Genomic DNA, 17,306 nt, shown 5'->3' on the forward strand with positions numbered 1-17,306 from the left:
AAGCTCATTTGGGGGTAGGATTTGAGTCTAAGTAATCTACATCCATCATGAAACCTAACACAATCCTTAGCCAAATTTTCTGAATAAATGAGCAAATGGGATCTTTCTGTCTCATTCCATATTTGGGAGAAAAACAGACCTAACAACAGTGCTGGAGTATTTCCTTTGCGCCAGACATTATAGCGGGCCCTTTACAGATGTCAGTTCATGCACTTCTTATACTACACCTGTGAGACAGGTATGATTAGCCCTGTTTTATGGAGGAGAAAACTGATTCTGAGACAGTGAGGAAGTTCCCCAAAGCCCCCACAGGTTAAGTGGTGAAGCCACGACTGGATTCCACGACTGCTTTATTCTGAGGTTTGCACCCTTCTGCATACCTACACAGGGTGTAGACTTGTCTTTGTACGATATGTTTACGCATGCTAATAAACAGCACCGATGATCTGACTGAAAACCAGTGGACTCAGAGATCAGGTTATGACAATCATACACGTTTCTTTTTTCTTTTTTTTCCAATTGCTGTCTGGATCCTTGACACTTACCAGTCTAAGTATGACCTGGGAAAAAGCCTAAACAAGGTGGCTAAATGCAGTACAAGGTAAGGTGCTTTTATATTGTCGTGTTCTCACCATAGGGGCAAAGAAGTGTATCAGTGATTCCTCAATTCTTCAGTAGCGGAACAATTTATCAACATGTTTGCTATGTAGTTTCAGGCAATTTACTTTTGGAAGGACAGTGATAAGCAATGCAGTTCGTGTAGCAGTTAATGTAGTCAGTGTTTACAGAAATGTTTTTGAATTAAATCGCTAACCACTAAAATAGCATCTTATCAAATAATCGCTGTAAATAAAATGCATTTTGACTTTAAGATGACATGTGCTCTTATAGGACATTTCTTCTGCATGCTAAGGACTGTATAACGAATTAGAGAACACACATTTATGTGACTAAAAGACAAAAATAAACTTTCCCCAGCAGTAATGTGGGAATCATCACTGACGGTTTGACATATCAATATTTCAGTAAGAATAAATGACTTTCATATCCATGTTTTTTTTAAACCATATACTTATTCATTTTTACATTACTAGAATACTTTGAAAAGAATCTATACTTTATCACCTGAAACTGCTTAAAGTATTTCAAAATATTTTAATAAAGCTTTTTGAATTATCTAATAATGTAACTTTTAAACAAATTTTACTATTATTATAAATATTTGCTCTTCATCCCTTGCCCAAAGGAAAACTATAAATCTTGTCTCAACTGAATGAACACCATTTATCATATTCATTTTGTTGTCAATACAATTATGAAAAGCCTTTGGCCTTTTCCCAAGGAAGCTGATTTGCTACTGAAACTCAATTATTATAAGCAAAGCCGGTACCAAGCCAGCCCGTTTGGCAGTTCTAACACAGCTTTCTGCATAACTGACACTTCGCCCTCCACCACGGACCCTAATAACATCAACATCTATGGTCACGTGGAGGAGACAATAGTTTCCAGTTCAAAACAAAACATTAAGTCCTGAGGCCTTCCATTTGCTATTGTCTGCCATCTGCTGGACAAAAGTTTCATTTCAGCTAGGTGCCAAAGAGAGAAAGCTGGGGAGGAAATGGAAAACAGACTTAATTAAAAACTTAAATTAAAATACATTCTATGAATTTTAGGCAGTATCAGTTATGGCAGATATTTATATTTTTTGGCACTGCGGGGAAACATTCTGGACTTGACTCTTGGTTGGGACTGCAGAGGAGGGAAACATGAAGTATTAATTATTGGGCATCCTAGAGTTGCAGCTTGGTTCAAGATCACGATCACTTTTAAAGTGCCGAAACTAGGTTCTTATGATTTTTCAAATAAATGAAAGTTTTTACTTTGTGAGCTTCTATTTATGTTTAGATAAACAAAGGTCACATGTGATTTCAGTGTATTCTTCATAGTTAAAACAATTTTAGGACTTTCCATATTAAAAACTACAGTCTCTCTACATGTACTTTGCATGCTGAAATAAAGACACGGTTCTTCAATGACACAGAAAATTCTTATCTCTAATCCTTTTATGGACACATATAGCTGATGAAGTGGGTTTTATTTTTTTAAACTTTTTTATAGATTTTATTTACTTAGTTCACAGACAGAGACCACAAGTAGGCAGAGAGGCAGGCAGAGAGAGAGGAGGAAGCAGGCTCCCTGCTGAGCAGAGAGCCTGATGTGGGACTCGATCCCATGACCCCGAGATCATTACCTGAGCCGAAGGCAAAGGCTTTAACCCACTGAGCCACCCAGGCACCCCTTATGAAGTAGGTTTTATTTTTTTTTTAAAGATTTTTATTTATTTATTTGACAGAGAGAGAGATCACAAGTAGGCAGAGAGGCAGGCAGAGAGAGAGAAAGGGAAGCAGGCTCCCTGCTGAGCAGAGAGCCCCAGTGCCGGGGGGGGGGGGGGGGGGGGTGGGGGGGTGGGGGGGTGGGTTCGATCCCAGGACCCCGGGATCATGACCTGAGCTGAAGGCAGAGATTTAACCCACTGAGCCACCCAGGCGCCCCATGAAGTAGGTTTTAACAGTAACTAAAAATGTTAGTATTCAAATTAATGTTAAAAAAAAATTTTTTTTAATGTGTAGAGTTCTCCCTAAAACATGCCCAGATTCCTTGTTAGCTATGTTTTTGGGTATCTGTGGCATCCATAGTGAAAAACTGCCTTTAAGAAGTTTCTTCTGCAGTTTAATTTATGAAGAAGTTTGGATAAGAAGAACCTGAAAAGAGCAACTGAGAAACAGTGTAACTTAAAAAATAAAATAGCTTTAAGGCTATCAAATTCTTCTTAGGTGCTCTGATGGTTTTATATATAAAGACATGAAAACATATTACACCTATATGACTTGTATAAATTGTCACTTCCTGTTAGGATCAAGGAGGATTTATATAATATTATTAAAACAATATTAATAGCAACTATTTATGACTCCCAAATATGTTTCAGACACTATATAAAATGTGCTACCTATTTTAAAGGTCGCAGTTAGCCAAGATGCTGGATGTCTCCTTTTTTAAATGAGAAAACCAACTCACAGAAGTGAAACGACTTGCCAAGGTTTACACAGCAAGTAGAGAGCTGGATTTTAAGCCTGGTCTGACACCAAAGTCCGTGTTCGTCTCACTCTTATGTGAAGAGGTATTTCTGTGGGGGGAATGTTTGTTTGTTTCTTTATTTATGCTGTTCTCTGTACCAAGCCTTGGCAAAGGAAAATTTAGATTTTATACCAAAGGAAAAATCCTGGCCATTTATTTCCCCTTTTTCATGTATTAAAATTTTCATGATGGTGAAAAACTGTAGCATGATGAATTAAGCCTCTGAGAGATAAAGTAACCTTCTCAGCCCTGCTAATTGAGATGGAGTAGAAATTCAAATCTGCTCAAAAATGCCAAATGGTAAGATTCATTGATCCCGAGTTAAAGATGTTAGCCTGATTATCCCTGCAATCCCTACATAAACAATCATTTGGGGATGTGATTTTTAAGTTGTCACTATTTAATGGCACCAAAAAGTGACCTCTCTGAGCTGGGTCTCCAAATGCTGTGCTCAGTTATCTGCACTGCTGCCACTGTGCTGTAATTTTTAGCTGATTACACATTAGTTCATTTAGCTTTGTTTCCTCTTCCCTACTGTGCCATACTATTAAACGAAAGCAAGGGGCCTGGCATCCCTCTGTGCACAGAGCTGGTATTGTCACAGTGTAATAAGGATACATCCAGTCAAACAGCATGGTGTAGCTGGTCTTTGTGTTCAGTGCAAAGGCAATCCCTCGAAGATCTCTTGCCAGCCCGATCAACATACGCTGTCAGTGGGAAAGAGACACAGTAATTGATTTTCACGTTAGCACAGAGCAGATGGAGTAATAATCAGGCAATAATGACCACATATCTGATTTTGATTCATTAGCTAAAATGTCTCGCTCAGATCCCTTTCTATAGAAAACCATAGACCCTTTTAAACAAACAGACCATTAAATCTGCTGACCAACCTGAATTCACTTCTTATAAATTGAGCTAAGTTATAATTCAATAGTTTAGGAACATTTGGATTCTTCATATACTTTGTTTCTGAATAATGCCAATTAGGGAAAAAAAAAGCGGGGGAGGGGGGGAGATGAGGATTGATAATTCCACAGAACAGAGATGCTCAGGGTCCAGACATTATTTAATAATAGCAAAATCTTAACCACACCGGCTTGCACGCAATTAGTGCCACTATGAAACCTAGCGTTTCTCCTGGAAGCACACTGGAATTCAAAGATCCCAAAAGAGTCATCTCATCTCTAGTCACTGAGGACAAAATAAAACTGGCCAGGTGACTTTGTGGCGATGACATTCCGAGAAGGGCATTTGCATTCCCCAAGCAAGGAAAAGGAAAAGGTGTAAGGAAAAGAGATCTATACTGGTTATTAGAAGACTTGAATTTGAGTCACAGCTCTGTTGCTTGATAAGACTTCAGGCAAGGCAACAACTTACAGTCTCAGTTTTCTCATCTATAAAAGGGGCTACTATTGCCTCTTTCACAGAGGCATTGTGAGGAACAAATTTAATAAACTTATGTAAAAATGCCTAGCAAGAGCCCAACACGTACTAAATGTTCCATAAATATTTAGTTTTAGAGAGACAGAAAAAAACAACTTGACTCTTAAATAAAAGAGATCTGCCTTGTACCCTGGACTCTTAATTAAGCTGTCCTTAGGATGATGCTTGGGAAGAGAAAAAGAAAACCCATGAACAGATGCTAGAATGTCAGAACAAAGAGCACAAATAAACATAATTGCAAAACAAGGGGGTGGGATAATTGAGATATGCAACTGTGATTTCTGAAGGTGCTGTTTCAGTAGAAAGATTCTGCCAGGAAACGGGTTCTGAAGTCTTCTGTCAGATTTTCTTTTCTTTTTCCTCACACATTGGTAAGAAATGAAAACCTCTTTACAGGAAGGCCTTTAAATGATCATCAAGGACTCGGAAGTGAATCTGAAGCCTCATCTTAATGGCTAAATAGCATCTTGAAGTAAATTAACAGTTTGTCTGTCAGAAATACCTGCAATTTCTGATCGTCCCCCAACCCTGTAGCTAAAAGGTAGCTAGATATAACCAGAAGTCATCATTTATAAAATATTTAGTTTCTAATCACCTAAGTGTTTCTGAATTTCTGAGTCTGTAAACCCTGAATTTCTTCTCTGCTTCTTTAAGTGACTCATTCTTTTTCCTTTCATAATCTCACTAGTCCTTCTTAGTCTAGAATTGGCTTGCCTCCTTACAGTTCTCTCATGTGACTTGCTATTAAAAAAAGAAAAAGCCATTTTGCCTTTTATGTAACCTATTTTCACCACCTGGAACCTGTTCCCCTTTTTTGCAGCTTTCCATGTTTCTCACAGGCTCTGGAACAAAATACGTCTTCTAAGAAGCCTTCTTGGAACAATCCCACTCTGAGTATTTAGCTCTGCAGTCTTTCTAAGACAGTGGGCATTTTGGTCTACTTGTATTATGTAAACTTACAGGCTACAGTAAGTCTCCACATATACATAAGGCACCCACATTCAGCTCTAAACTGGTCAAGAGGAAACAGGGGTTTTACTTTCCTTGTCCTAGTGCAAAGAGCTGTTAAAATATCTTTTGACTCTCTTCATTACACAAAAAAGGTTTAACATTTATTTTATCACAGATTTTTCTTCTTTAAAAGATGCCAAAATAATAAAATCTAAGTGCCTCGAATCTATGAAATTATATCACTGTTTAATTTCAGAAAATGTTATTATAGAGCGGAGGAAGCATGTAACAACCTAAGAACTAACTGTGTGTTTTCAGTAGTTTTCAATGGACAGAAAAATGCAGTGTCCACGTGGATAAGAAACAGATTTCTTAGGCTCAAACAGTATCTTGTATCTTACGGGAGCAAGAAAACTGTAATAGTCTATAGAGATACTCAAACGACACGAAGGGAGTACTTTCTTGGTGGCCAAAACATACCCAGCTCTGCTCTGGACAGGACGACTGCTACCTAGCAGTTCAACTGGACTACTAAGCCGTCTCAGAGAGCCAGAGGCAGTCTGATTGAAATTTAGGGAAGGAGGAGCCACGGTTCACCATCTCATTTAAAATAGTACAAAAGGGTTTATTTCAAAAGTTGCCCTTCTCTACGGTTGGTCCACACTTGATTGATCCTATGTGTTCAGTGAGGCTGGTTTGGGGGGCCAGGTAGGTCTGGGTATCTAATCGTAAGGATTCCTTCTGGATAGTTCGAGGAGAAACCGCTCAGTGCTTCAGTACGCCGCATGGTGAACAGTTGTCTGTGTGCCAAGTGTGAGACGAATGGGCCGGGAAACAGCTGAAATGCGGCTCCTTCCACCCTGACCCCCAAAACAGGGTTTCTAATGGAAAGTCTGACAGACCCTTTACTGTAGTGGCACTACTGGGGGCAGCTATAATATTATCCTCATAATTCTACTATATAATAACAACAAAGAAAAAGAAGGTGAAGGGTCATTGTGCTTTGTCTTTAGAATTAAGATGGCTGTCTTCATCCTTACAGCATACTCTTAATTCTGGAGACACATCTTAATAACCTCTAAATAGTTCCAACAAAAGAGCCGTGTCAGAGGAATGAGCAGGCCCCAAGGTGTTTCAACTGGAGTGTTTTCATCTGCCTTTATTGCTCTATCCCTCTCCAGAATTAAGGCAATAACCTGTGATAAATTATTCAGGAACTGCTACAGGGATCAAAGCAAAATCATTCTGTTAAAGTGCTGTTTGCAACATTTGGCACTTAGTGCGAAAACTTTTAATGTGCGCATGCTGAAAATCAAGGATTTTAAATAATTTAACATTGTGGAGTTTTTACGAAGGGACTAAAGATAGCAGGTTCCTATTTAACTGCTCCTCTTCCTCCGAGAAGTTTTCATTCATTTTCCTTAAACTCGATGACGTCATGGCCAAATACAAAATGATGCACGAGTCAAGGGAGTAGTGGACTATATTTCACTATGGATACAATTATAGGCGGAACACACACACATTTTGAACAAATGCTTTGGAGCCAGGACCTGTCACAGCATTTTCTTTCTTTTTCCCTTTACTATGAAAGGAAAAACCCAAGACAAAAATTCAAGGTTCTCTTCAATTTTATTAGGACTAAGTAAGAAAACAAAGCTATAAATTTAAGAGTTTTACAGCATTTCCTCCCCTCACAACCATATTTCAATTTGGCAACACAGGTCCTTGCTGCTTCTGTTCATCCTGAAATCCGCATTTGAAAAATATCTATAAATAGGGAGTTAGAAAATGCTGGTAAGGGTTGCAAATTAAATGAATTTGGCAGTCCTGCGGCATTTTCATAGAGATATTTTAACAGCATCACCTCCTGTGGATTGGAATACTAAATACTTTATTGAAGAACAAAACAGAACTGTTTTTATCTCTAGTACTTGCAAAATGAAGTACCTGAAAGCACTTTTGCATGTATTATTTATTCATCATGATAGAAAAATAGCCGTAACCTAATAAATTACATTTAAAAGCATTTAGTGCAAAAGTTTTGTTTATGATAAAGCAACAGATTTAGTTCTTTATCGGTAGCTTAAAGCACCAAGTTTTCTTTATACAAATTAGACAGATGGTGCTTACAGTAGAATTTACTAAAGGTCTGTCACAACAAATGCAGCCAAGCTGCATATTTAATCACTGCAGAATCTTGTCTACCTGCAGCTGCCAACTGCTAATCCAATTTCCCTGATAAATGTGGCAAGAGACACGATCAGCAATAAAGAGCATCTAACTCCATTTTCCTGCAGGGCGTCTTTTGATGAACATTTAGGACGGAAGCACGGAGTGCACTGTGTGGCCTTGGTTCGTGGCAGCTGCATGCATTCTGAGGCACAGTTCTCAGGTTACTCACTTAATTCTGCCACTATCATTACGTTGCTATTGATCTCAGTAGCTGTTGCCTACACAGCATTACTCTAGATGAAGCTGAATCAGGCAGTTATCATGCATCAAACTTGCTCAAAAGCCTGGAGATTTCCCCTTAATTACTTGTGATTTTATTTGCAAATACCGTTAAAGTGTAATCAAGCAGTCACTTTCCAGGGTCGTTAAGAACTTGCTGGTTTAGGGATATATCACTGGAACTCCATTAAAAATGACTCTAGGAAGATGGTTTCTATCAAACTAGATGGGATTACATCAAAATGGCTTGGAGTATAATGAAATCTTCAAATGAGACAAATGTAATTTTTATAAAGATGGTGTTTTTCAACCTCACTGCTTCTTTCTGATATAAAGGGCACCGAGAGCCACCTTAAAGCCGCAAAGTTTTTGTGGGTCCTTCAGAATATTTGCAAGACCTCTAAAAATACAGCTAACCTGAGTAGAAACTCTGGTGAAGAGTTTTCACGAGATGATGAACACAATGAAAATCCCTAAGATCCTTTTTGGTTTTAAAAAATTCTGAGTTTTAATATTCACTTCAAAACTCTATTTCAAAAGGTATCCCATTTGGCTAATTATTCTGGTAGAAGAATTACACTAAAATAATCATCAAAGGCTATTGTTTTAATATCTGGTTTCTTACTGCTAATATATATATATATTTAGGGAGAAGAGAGGCCATCAAAATGATGGTTAATGTTTTTGACTTATTCCAAATAACAATAAAATATGACTCCAGTATCACTTACAAAAGGTGCCTGCATCCTCTAGAGTACATTTATTAGTCTTTTAAAAATAATAATCAGTGTCAATCTGTTTAAAATAGCCCAGACACATTGTGATTTCAGAAGATGCTATTCCTATTTTGCAGATCTTGTGTTCCCCACCCCCCACATTAAAATATGGGACTGTTTTGTCACAAACAGCTTGCTACACTTAAGGATTTTACTAATAAAACATAATGTTGTCTTAGATATTATGACTGTTGCCACAGCTGAACTGACTTGTCAAATCAATCCTAATACGGCTCCCACAGGCACATAAAAACCTTATTTAGCTATCAGTTATCCTAATCACTTTGTTCAGTTTAAGAATGCAATACTTCAAGACCAGCTTCTATTTATACATATATGCCTAGCCATTTAATAAAGTCTTGATTTATATAAATTCTTGTTTAAAAAAATATTTAGAGATGTAGTGTTTTAGCATGTGTATGTGTGTGCATTCCTCCATATAAATACGTTGAGGCATACAGTGCAGGGTAGATGAGGGAATAGGGATGCTTAAAGCAGTGCACCCGTGAGAAGTGTTCTTTTAAAGATACTAACTGCCTCAAGAGATAAATCATCTAATCGCAAACTGTCCAAAATCACGCGCTGACCTCAAAGTCAATTTGTACAAGAAACTAAAGAAGTACTTACATGAAAAGTACAACTCAAAGACATGTACAATTGAGGAAGCAAGATGGATGAGGTACAGAGCACACAGAAATATGCAGAAACCTCTCTGTGGATCTAGATATCCCAGAATGAGCAAAATTATCTTTTCGTCATGTTTAGGAACAAACCCACCTTTACATCTTCTTGTTTAAAGTTGTTGTTGAATATTTGTAAGACTGTTTCAAAAGAGACTGTAAGAGGCAGCATGAAATTCTCAAATTCATCTTCATCTTCGCCTATCAGAAAAACAAAAGGGTCACCACGGTTTAAAATGCATGCTATTGTCCATTAGCCTAGGCAATGAGTGCTTCATTCGGGCTTAGAAATGCTCCCGGGAAGGGGTCAGGCTGCATCCACACTCCTGCCGCATTCTGTACTTTGTTTGGCTCATTGAATATTCTGGTGTTTTGCCTTCTCTTTTGCACCAAATGAAATAGCAAAATTACTTACGAGCCTTTTTTTTTTTCTTCTGTCTCTTTATTGGATCAAACAGACTCATGCCCCAGGCATCTCAGCCCTTCAGTTCTTACTGCCCCCAGAGCTTCCCCCATGCCTCAAGGAAAGCCACTTTCAAAGCCTCAGAGACAGGGATCCTTTTTTCCCCTTCTCTTTAGGTGCCAAGGCCCTAAAGGGCTCACAGACTCAGGTGCCCAGATAGCTCTAAGTTATTATTCCCCTTTATTTATGTTCTTTTTTTTTTTTTAATTAATTTGTTAAACAGATAGCAGGGAAACTTTTATCTGCCAAATAAGATGGGGTCCCTCATGGGTCATTTGGATTTTAAGTACATTCTCCATGGGTACACTTCCTCTTGCACTAAGCTCCCTTTTCTTTATAGAAATGAGTCATTTTTTATTGTTTATTTTTCTTCCCTTGAAAGATAGACTGCAGTCTCCTTAAGGATTCTATCAAAGCAGAATCTTCACTTCAAACATGGATATGCACAAATCACAATTTATTTATTTTTTATTAAAAAATTTATATTTGAGTATAGTTGACAATGTTACATTAGTTTCAGGTATACAACATAATGATTCAATTTTATGTCATGCTCTGCTCACCCCAAGTGTAGCTACGATCTGTCACCACGCAATGCTATTACAGTATCATTGACTACATTCCCTAAGCTATGCTTTTATTCCTGTGACTTATTCATCCCATAACTGGAATCCTGTATCTCCCAGTCCCCTTCACTCATCTTGCCCATCCCCTCACCTCCCTTCCCTCCAGCAACCATCAGTTTCTTCTCGGTATTTATATTCTGATTCTGCTTTTCATTTGTTAATTCATTTTTTTTTAATATTCCACCTGAGTAAAATCATATGGTATTTGTCTTTGTCTGACTTATTTTACTTAGCATAATACCTTCTAAGTCCATTCATGTTGTCATGAATGGCAAAATCTCATCCTCTTTTATGGCTATGTAATATTTCATTGTGTGTGTGTTTGTGTATGTGTGTACACATCACATCTTCCTTATCCATTCAGATGGCTTCCGTGTCTCAGCTACACAACTGACAATTTATATAGTATTCTTTTCATAAGGGGTTACTTTAAAAAAAACTTTATTTATTTAGAGTGAGCAGGGGGAGGAGCAGAGGGAGAGACTCTCAAGCTGACTCCATGCCGAGCATGTGGAGCCCAATGCGGCGCTCCATCTGATGACCCCAAGGTCATGAGCAGAGCCAAAATCAAGAGTTAGACACTCAACCAACTGAGTTGAGTTGAGTTAGACACTCAACCAACTGAGTTGAGTTGAGTTAGACACTCAACCAAACCCAGGGATCCCAAAGGGGTTTCTTATTTTTTTTTACTTTTAAAAAAGATTTTATTTATTTATTTGAGAGAGAGCGAGAGAGAGAGAGAGAAAGCGCATGTGTGTGTGAGTGGGGGGAGGCAGAGAAGGAAAAGCAGACTCCCTGCTGAGCAGGAAGCCTAATGTGGGGCTTGATCCCAGGACCTGGAGATCAAGGCTTGAGCTAAAGGCAGATAGATAGTTTAACAGACTGAGCCACCCAGGTGCCCCAAGGGGTTTCTTTTAAATAAGAGAGTTGATTCTCTCCTTCATCCTATGCCAGGTCAATTGTGAGGTCCACCCACCACACTTTACTGAGAAAGAAACAGACAGAGAAAGGTTAAGTGACTTACTCAGGGTAGCATACTTAGGAAGTGACACTATATAATCCAGACCTCCTGATTTTGATGCTATTACTTTTTAAATAGAGCATTAGAGAGAAAAAAAGATCTCAGAGAAGAGATCAGGGATTCTGAAGTTTGGTCCTTGACATAGCAACATCAGCATCACTTAGGAACTTAACCAGTTGTAAATTTCTGACTTCCATCTCAGAGCTACTGACTCAGAAATCCTGGGGGTGGAGGTCTAGAAATTTGTTTTAAGAAGCCCTCCAGGTGATCCAGATGTATCCAAATATTGGAGAAACACCACTCTGTACATCCATACATCATTCTACAGATAACACAGAAGGTCAATGGCACAATCAGGATCTTTAGACTCTCAAGGAGTGACCCAGATCTTTTGTTATTTCTCTTTCCGCTTTAACCTTATGCACTTTGTTTCCAGGGTCTAAAAGAATCAAGGATTTAGCTTTGTTCACAAAGAGATATCAAAGGGCCAATGAGTCTTTCCTGGTATGCTGTTCTAAACAAGGGTCCGATCTCCAGGTAAAGGGTAAAGCAGACCAGATTATAATCCCTGCCTGCCAACTGGCTAAGCAACCAAGCTATTCCTCCTAGCTATACCCTCTGTTTGCTGGTGAGAACATTAGAGACCTTTACAGAAGGCCTCACTTTTCCAAGCCCGGTGAACCAGCAGCTCCCCCAATCTGAGCTAAGCTCGCAGGCAAGTACTCTCTAAGGCCCCACCCCAAGCAACCCCCCTTCTCCCTGTGGGTTGCCACAGCATATCATCCACTCTTGACAGTAGGAACATTAATCAGTCTGCCTCGAATTTGCAGATATAGCTAATAACACTAATAATAATGCCTCACATCACTCCCCCACTACCACCATTTGATGAGGGTTCCTGTGGGGATTAAATAAAGTAAAATTGATAATGTGTGTATGTAAACTATTAGATGTGTCAACCTACACCGATAGTATCTTTGGCTTTGCTTCTGGAAAGCTGACGCTCTGCATCTTCGCATTTCTAGGTGAAGGAGAATGATGTTGGCAGGTGAGGCTCCGTGATAAAAAGAACCAGTGTCTGGCTCTGCCACTTACTGTTTAACTTCAGATATTCACTAATTACCCTGAGTCTCAGTTTTCTCATCCATAATATAAGGTTAAAAAGTCCATCATTGTGAATAATGTTCTAACACATGAAAAATAGAAGATGCTCTATCAATAGTTGTGGTGGTGCTGGCATTACAGTATCGCACCTAGAAAAGTGCCTGGCGTGTATTACACAAATACTGTATTTGAATGAAAATAAAGGGGACATTTAAAAAAATCCCTTATTTTCTTAACACCTGATATGAGTAATACAGTAGCTAACTGAAGTAGACATTCTCAAATCCTTAAATAAATAATATATACATACATTATATTTAAACCATGTAGTCTTACTCTCCTAAGATAAAGTATCTTCTAAACATGGAATTATTAACAAGAACGGTGGTAACAATCACTGCAAGTAGATAAGGGTACAGGAAAGAGTGGATGCTTTGAAGTTTCTAGGCTCAAATCCCGGCTCTGCTACTTGTTAGCAAAATTCTGGTTTTGGATAAATGTCAGCCATTAACATTTTTGTTGTTTTGTTGTTTATATGGACCTAGAGAGGTGATCACAGGAATCAAATAAAGTGTGACAAGCACTTTATACCTTCCTCTGGGAGCAGAGCTTTCCCAAGGTAAGGATATTTAATCAGAACAAAGACAAATTCAGGATTTTACCATTCAACTGTTCACTTAATACCCAGAGCTATGGATCAAAAAACTTCCTGGCTCATCTTTTTCCTCAATCAAAGTTTGAGGTATGGGGTAATCAAGGCACGGAAAACAAGCCACCATAATAGCAGGGAGAAGTCAAAGAGCACATGCTGAAGACAGGAATGCAAACAGCATTTCTACTTTAATGTCATATCGTCAGAGGCCTTTCCTGACCTCTCTACCTGAAACACTACTGCAAAACTCGCCCCGACCCCCATCCGCTTTCCATTCTCATAACCTACTTTATTTTTCCTATGGGACTTACTGTCACATATGTTCATGGTCTTCCCTAATAGAACGTAAGCTCCCTGGTGAAGCAACTTTGTTTTAATCATGACTACATCCTCAGAGCCTAGACTAGGGGCTGGTATTCAAGAAATAGTTGTGGAGTGATGGAATAACAACAGTTATTTCCTGAGTGCTTACTAAGTGAAGGCAATCAATTTAATACTTGATTTACTTAATAGACACCCATGTAGCCGTTCCTAGGTTCCAAGCACTGCTGCAAGTCATTAATGGTCCCAACAATCCTATGGAGTTGTATGACTATCTCCTCCACTTCACATGCAGGCAGAGAGGCTCACTTAACCAGAGGGTTAAGCGGTTTGCCCAACAGTCTTGGGCTGGTAAGTGTCAGTGAACTCAGATCCCCAATTCCACTGGCTTTCTTTCCAGCTCATGTTTTTCCTCCTGTCTCCACGGTGGGGTAGGGGGGAAGGTATCAGAGGCAGGCACTGAAGTCAGGGTTACAGAATCTTGAGTTTAGAGCCGCATGAAGTTAGAAGAGGGTGAAGGACAATCAGACTGGTTCTGGTAGGGAGAAAGGGATTCCTCGGCGATCATTTGAGTTTAAGATAGGCAAATAGGATACACTGGGGCGTTATTTCTACAAAAGTGTTTATGTTTCAGTTAGCCCTGTTCCTCTCTTACTGCAGGGCAATACGTTGTATTATCTAAGCCAGAAAACTGGTCATTTTTGTTTATATCATGCAAACAAACTCTATAAAACATTTATTAGAGATTTTTTTCCTTATTTGTTTTACTCCTAGAGGTATCAATTACTGCTTCTGATAGAAAAGGAGAAAACATGAGTTTGCTCTCTTATAACTTCATATTCAATTATGCAGTCATATATTTAGAATGTCAAATGTATATGTGACCATTTTATAAATAATAATTGAAACTGCTCATTTTTTTTCTGACAGGGCCCAGAAACCAGTATGATTTGAAGGTGAAGTGCCAATTTACAGAGTAATATGTTCACTGGCATAAGGAAAAGTAAATATTAATGGAACACTGTTGCAGTTCTCAGTCATGCATAATAAAAATGATAAATTCTTCAGCTTTTCAGTAAAAGCCAAATCTAATCCCCTCTACTGGATTTCTGAGGATCTGATTCAACAGGAAGTTACTCACTTTAGGAGTTTCGATTTCTTTTCCTTCAGAGAAGTCACATTAAAATACTAATGGTAACCTTTTTAGTATATTGGCTCTCGGGCATGCTATTTTTAAGACACTTCGTTTGTTATTTTATACAATTTAAGACCTTGAGTGGTGGGCACGTAAACTGGTGCAGCCAGGGTCATACGATGCAGCCACTGTAGAAAACAGTTTGGCAGATAATCAAAAAGTTAAACATAAAACTGCCATTTGATTCACCAATTTTACTCCCAGGTATATACCTGTGAAAATTCAAAGGGCACGTCCACACAAAAACTTACAGATAGATGTTCACACCAGCATTATTCTAACAGCGAAAAGATGAAAACCCAACTGTTCAAACAAAATGTGGTACAGCTATACAATGGAGTATTAGCCATAAAAACGAATGAAATACTGAGACATGGTAAAATATGAATAAGCCTTGAAAACGTTATGCTACGTGAAAGAAAACAGACACAAGGGCCACATATTACACGAGTCTGTTTAGATGAAATTTCTAGAATGGGCAAATTCATAGAGACAGAAAGTAGATTAGTGGTTACCAGGGGCCGGGGTCAGGGGAAGTAAGAAATAACTACTTTAAGATACAGAATTTCGGGGCGCCTGGATGGCTCAGTGGGTTAAGCCGCTGCCTTCGGCTCAGGTCATGATCTCAGGGTCCTGGGATCGAGTCCCGCATCGGGCTCTCTGCTCAGCTTCCCTCTCTCTGCTTCCCTCTCCCTCTCTCTGCCTGCCTCTCCATCTACTTGTGATTTCTCTCTGTCAAATAAATAAATAAAATCTTAAAAAAAAAAGATACAGAATTTCTTTCTGGGGTGATGAAAATATTCTGGAATTAGATAATGGTGATGGTTGTATAGCCTTGTGAATATTCTGACTGTACTAAATACCACTGAACTTATACTTTAACAGTGTGAATTTTATGGCATGTGAATCTAAAAAAAAAAAAAAAAAACCCCACCAAAACCCACCAAAAAACCCACCAAAACCCACCAAAGAACCACCATCAACACAATTCTCTCCATCTATAGAAGTATGCAGAACAGGAAACTTCTCATTTCCTCAAATTCAAATGCAAACTGAGGTTGGATTACTGGGGACCTGGGAGAGTAGTCAAGGAGCTGTTAATAGTACAAATAATTATGATAATAATAAATGATGGTAGTCAACAGGTACTGAGGATTTATTATATGGTAACTATTATGTGAAGTACTTTGGTATTAGTGATAGGTTAGTATGATAGGCAGAATTATGGCCCCCAAAGATGCCCATGTCCTAATGCTTGGAATCTGCGAATATGTCAGGTTATAAACAAAGGGGAATTGAGGTTGTTAATTATCTTTAAAAGAGAAGATTATCCTGGGTTATCCAGATGGGTCCAAGGTAATCACAGAGGTCCTCAAAGTGTTAGAGAAAAGTAGACAGGGAACACCAGAGAGATGGCAGCCTAAGGACTTGACCTGGTGTTGCTGGTGTTAAGGGGGCCACGAGCCCAGGAAAGCAGGTGGCATGTAAGCAGCAAAAGCAAGGGAGCAGATTCTTCCGCAGGGCCCCAGAGAGGAATGATGCCCTGCTGACTCCTTGATTTTAACCAACCGGGACCCATTTTGGACTTCTGACCTCCAGAATTGTAAAATCATAAATCTGTAATATTTAAGCCAATAATTTGCAGTAATTTGTAATGGGAGTAATAGGTAACTAATATAATTAGTAAAGGTCAGGTCTAATGTTAGGAAGCTCTCTGTTCCAAACTACAGAGAATTGAGAGCAGAGGCAAACAAGAAGATACAGAGGCAGATGAGTAAGGAAAATAACTTAAAACCACACACCAATGGGTCCTATCAAAAGAGCCAGTGACTTCTGCAGGCCTAGGCCTATGCCATCTGCTGTTCCCCAGGGCTTCACTGGGATAGCACTTCTCCAGTAATAAGTCGAGAGGAAGTTGCTTAGCTAGAAGGTGTTACTGTGGGCCAAAAAGATGCTACCATGGGCCAAAATTTAGTTTTCCCCTACACAGTCTAGGAGGTGTAGCTGGCTGTGACAGGACCACGGCTTTAGGAAGGGCAGGCTGCTGTAGGACCTGTCAGGAAGTGTTATCAGCTTCTGCTCCTGTAAGAAAATAATAGCCCAAGTGCTGAAGGCAGAGTAGCTGTACTAAAGGTAGTGAACTTGCCTCATTTTGAAGTCCTGGTGTCAGTCTGTGCCCGATTGCAAATATTGTAAACAAGGACTTGTAAACAAGTACTCAGTATGTATTAATTAAGACAGAAATACTTATTTCTGTCTTAATTAATACATACTGAGTACTTGTTTTGTGATAGGAATTGTTCCAGGCCTTTTCACACCTCTTTCTCTTATTTAAAGCATGTAACAATTCTTTAAGATGGATATCTCCATTTCATAGATGAGAAAATTGAGGCTCCCTTTAATTCCTCTCCCTAGGGAACTAGAATGTTTATTTTAGTTCTCAGAAGAAAAATACACCACCCATTACAGACCCTTGTAC

The 17,306-nt window shown here is 38.9% G+C and overlaps 1 protein-coding gene across 7 annotated transcripts in view; it reads right to left on the reverse strand.

The window, feature by feature from the left end:
* Positions 1-17,306, reverse strand: part of RANBP17 (RAN binding protein 17) — a 319,157-nt gene that overhangs the window by 60,045 nt on the left and 241,806 nt on the right. For all 7 annotated transcript variants that reach the window (XR_006381540.1, XM_044229647.1, XM_044229637.1 and 4 more), the window contains 2 exons: positions 9,543-9,646; positions 3,757-3,845 (listed from right to left, as the gene is read on the reverse strand). Coding sequence is in view for 6 of the 7 variants with exons in the window: in XM_044229647.1 (XP_044085582.1) it covers positions 3,757-3,845; positions 9,543-9,646 (193 nt within the window). In the remaining variant the exon portion in view is untranslated. The remainder of the gene's footprint in view (positions 1-3,756; positions 3,846-9,542; positions 9,647-17,306) is intronic.

The sequence above is a fragment of the Neovison vison genome, chromosome 1, assembly GCF_020171115.1.
Source record: "Neovison vison isolate M4711 chromosome 1, ASM_NN_V1, whole genome shotgun sequence".
NCBI lineage: Eukaryota > Metazoa > Chordata > Mammalia > Carnivora > Mustelidae > Neogale > Neogale vison.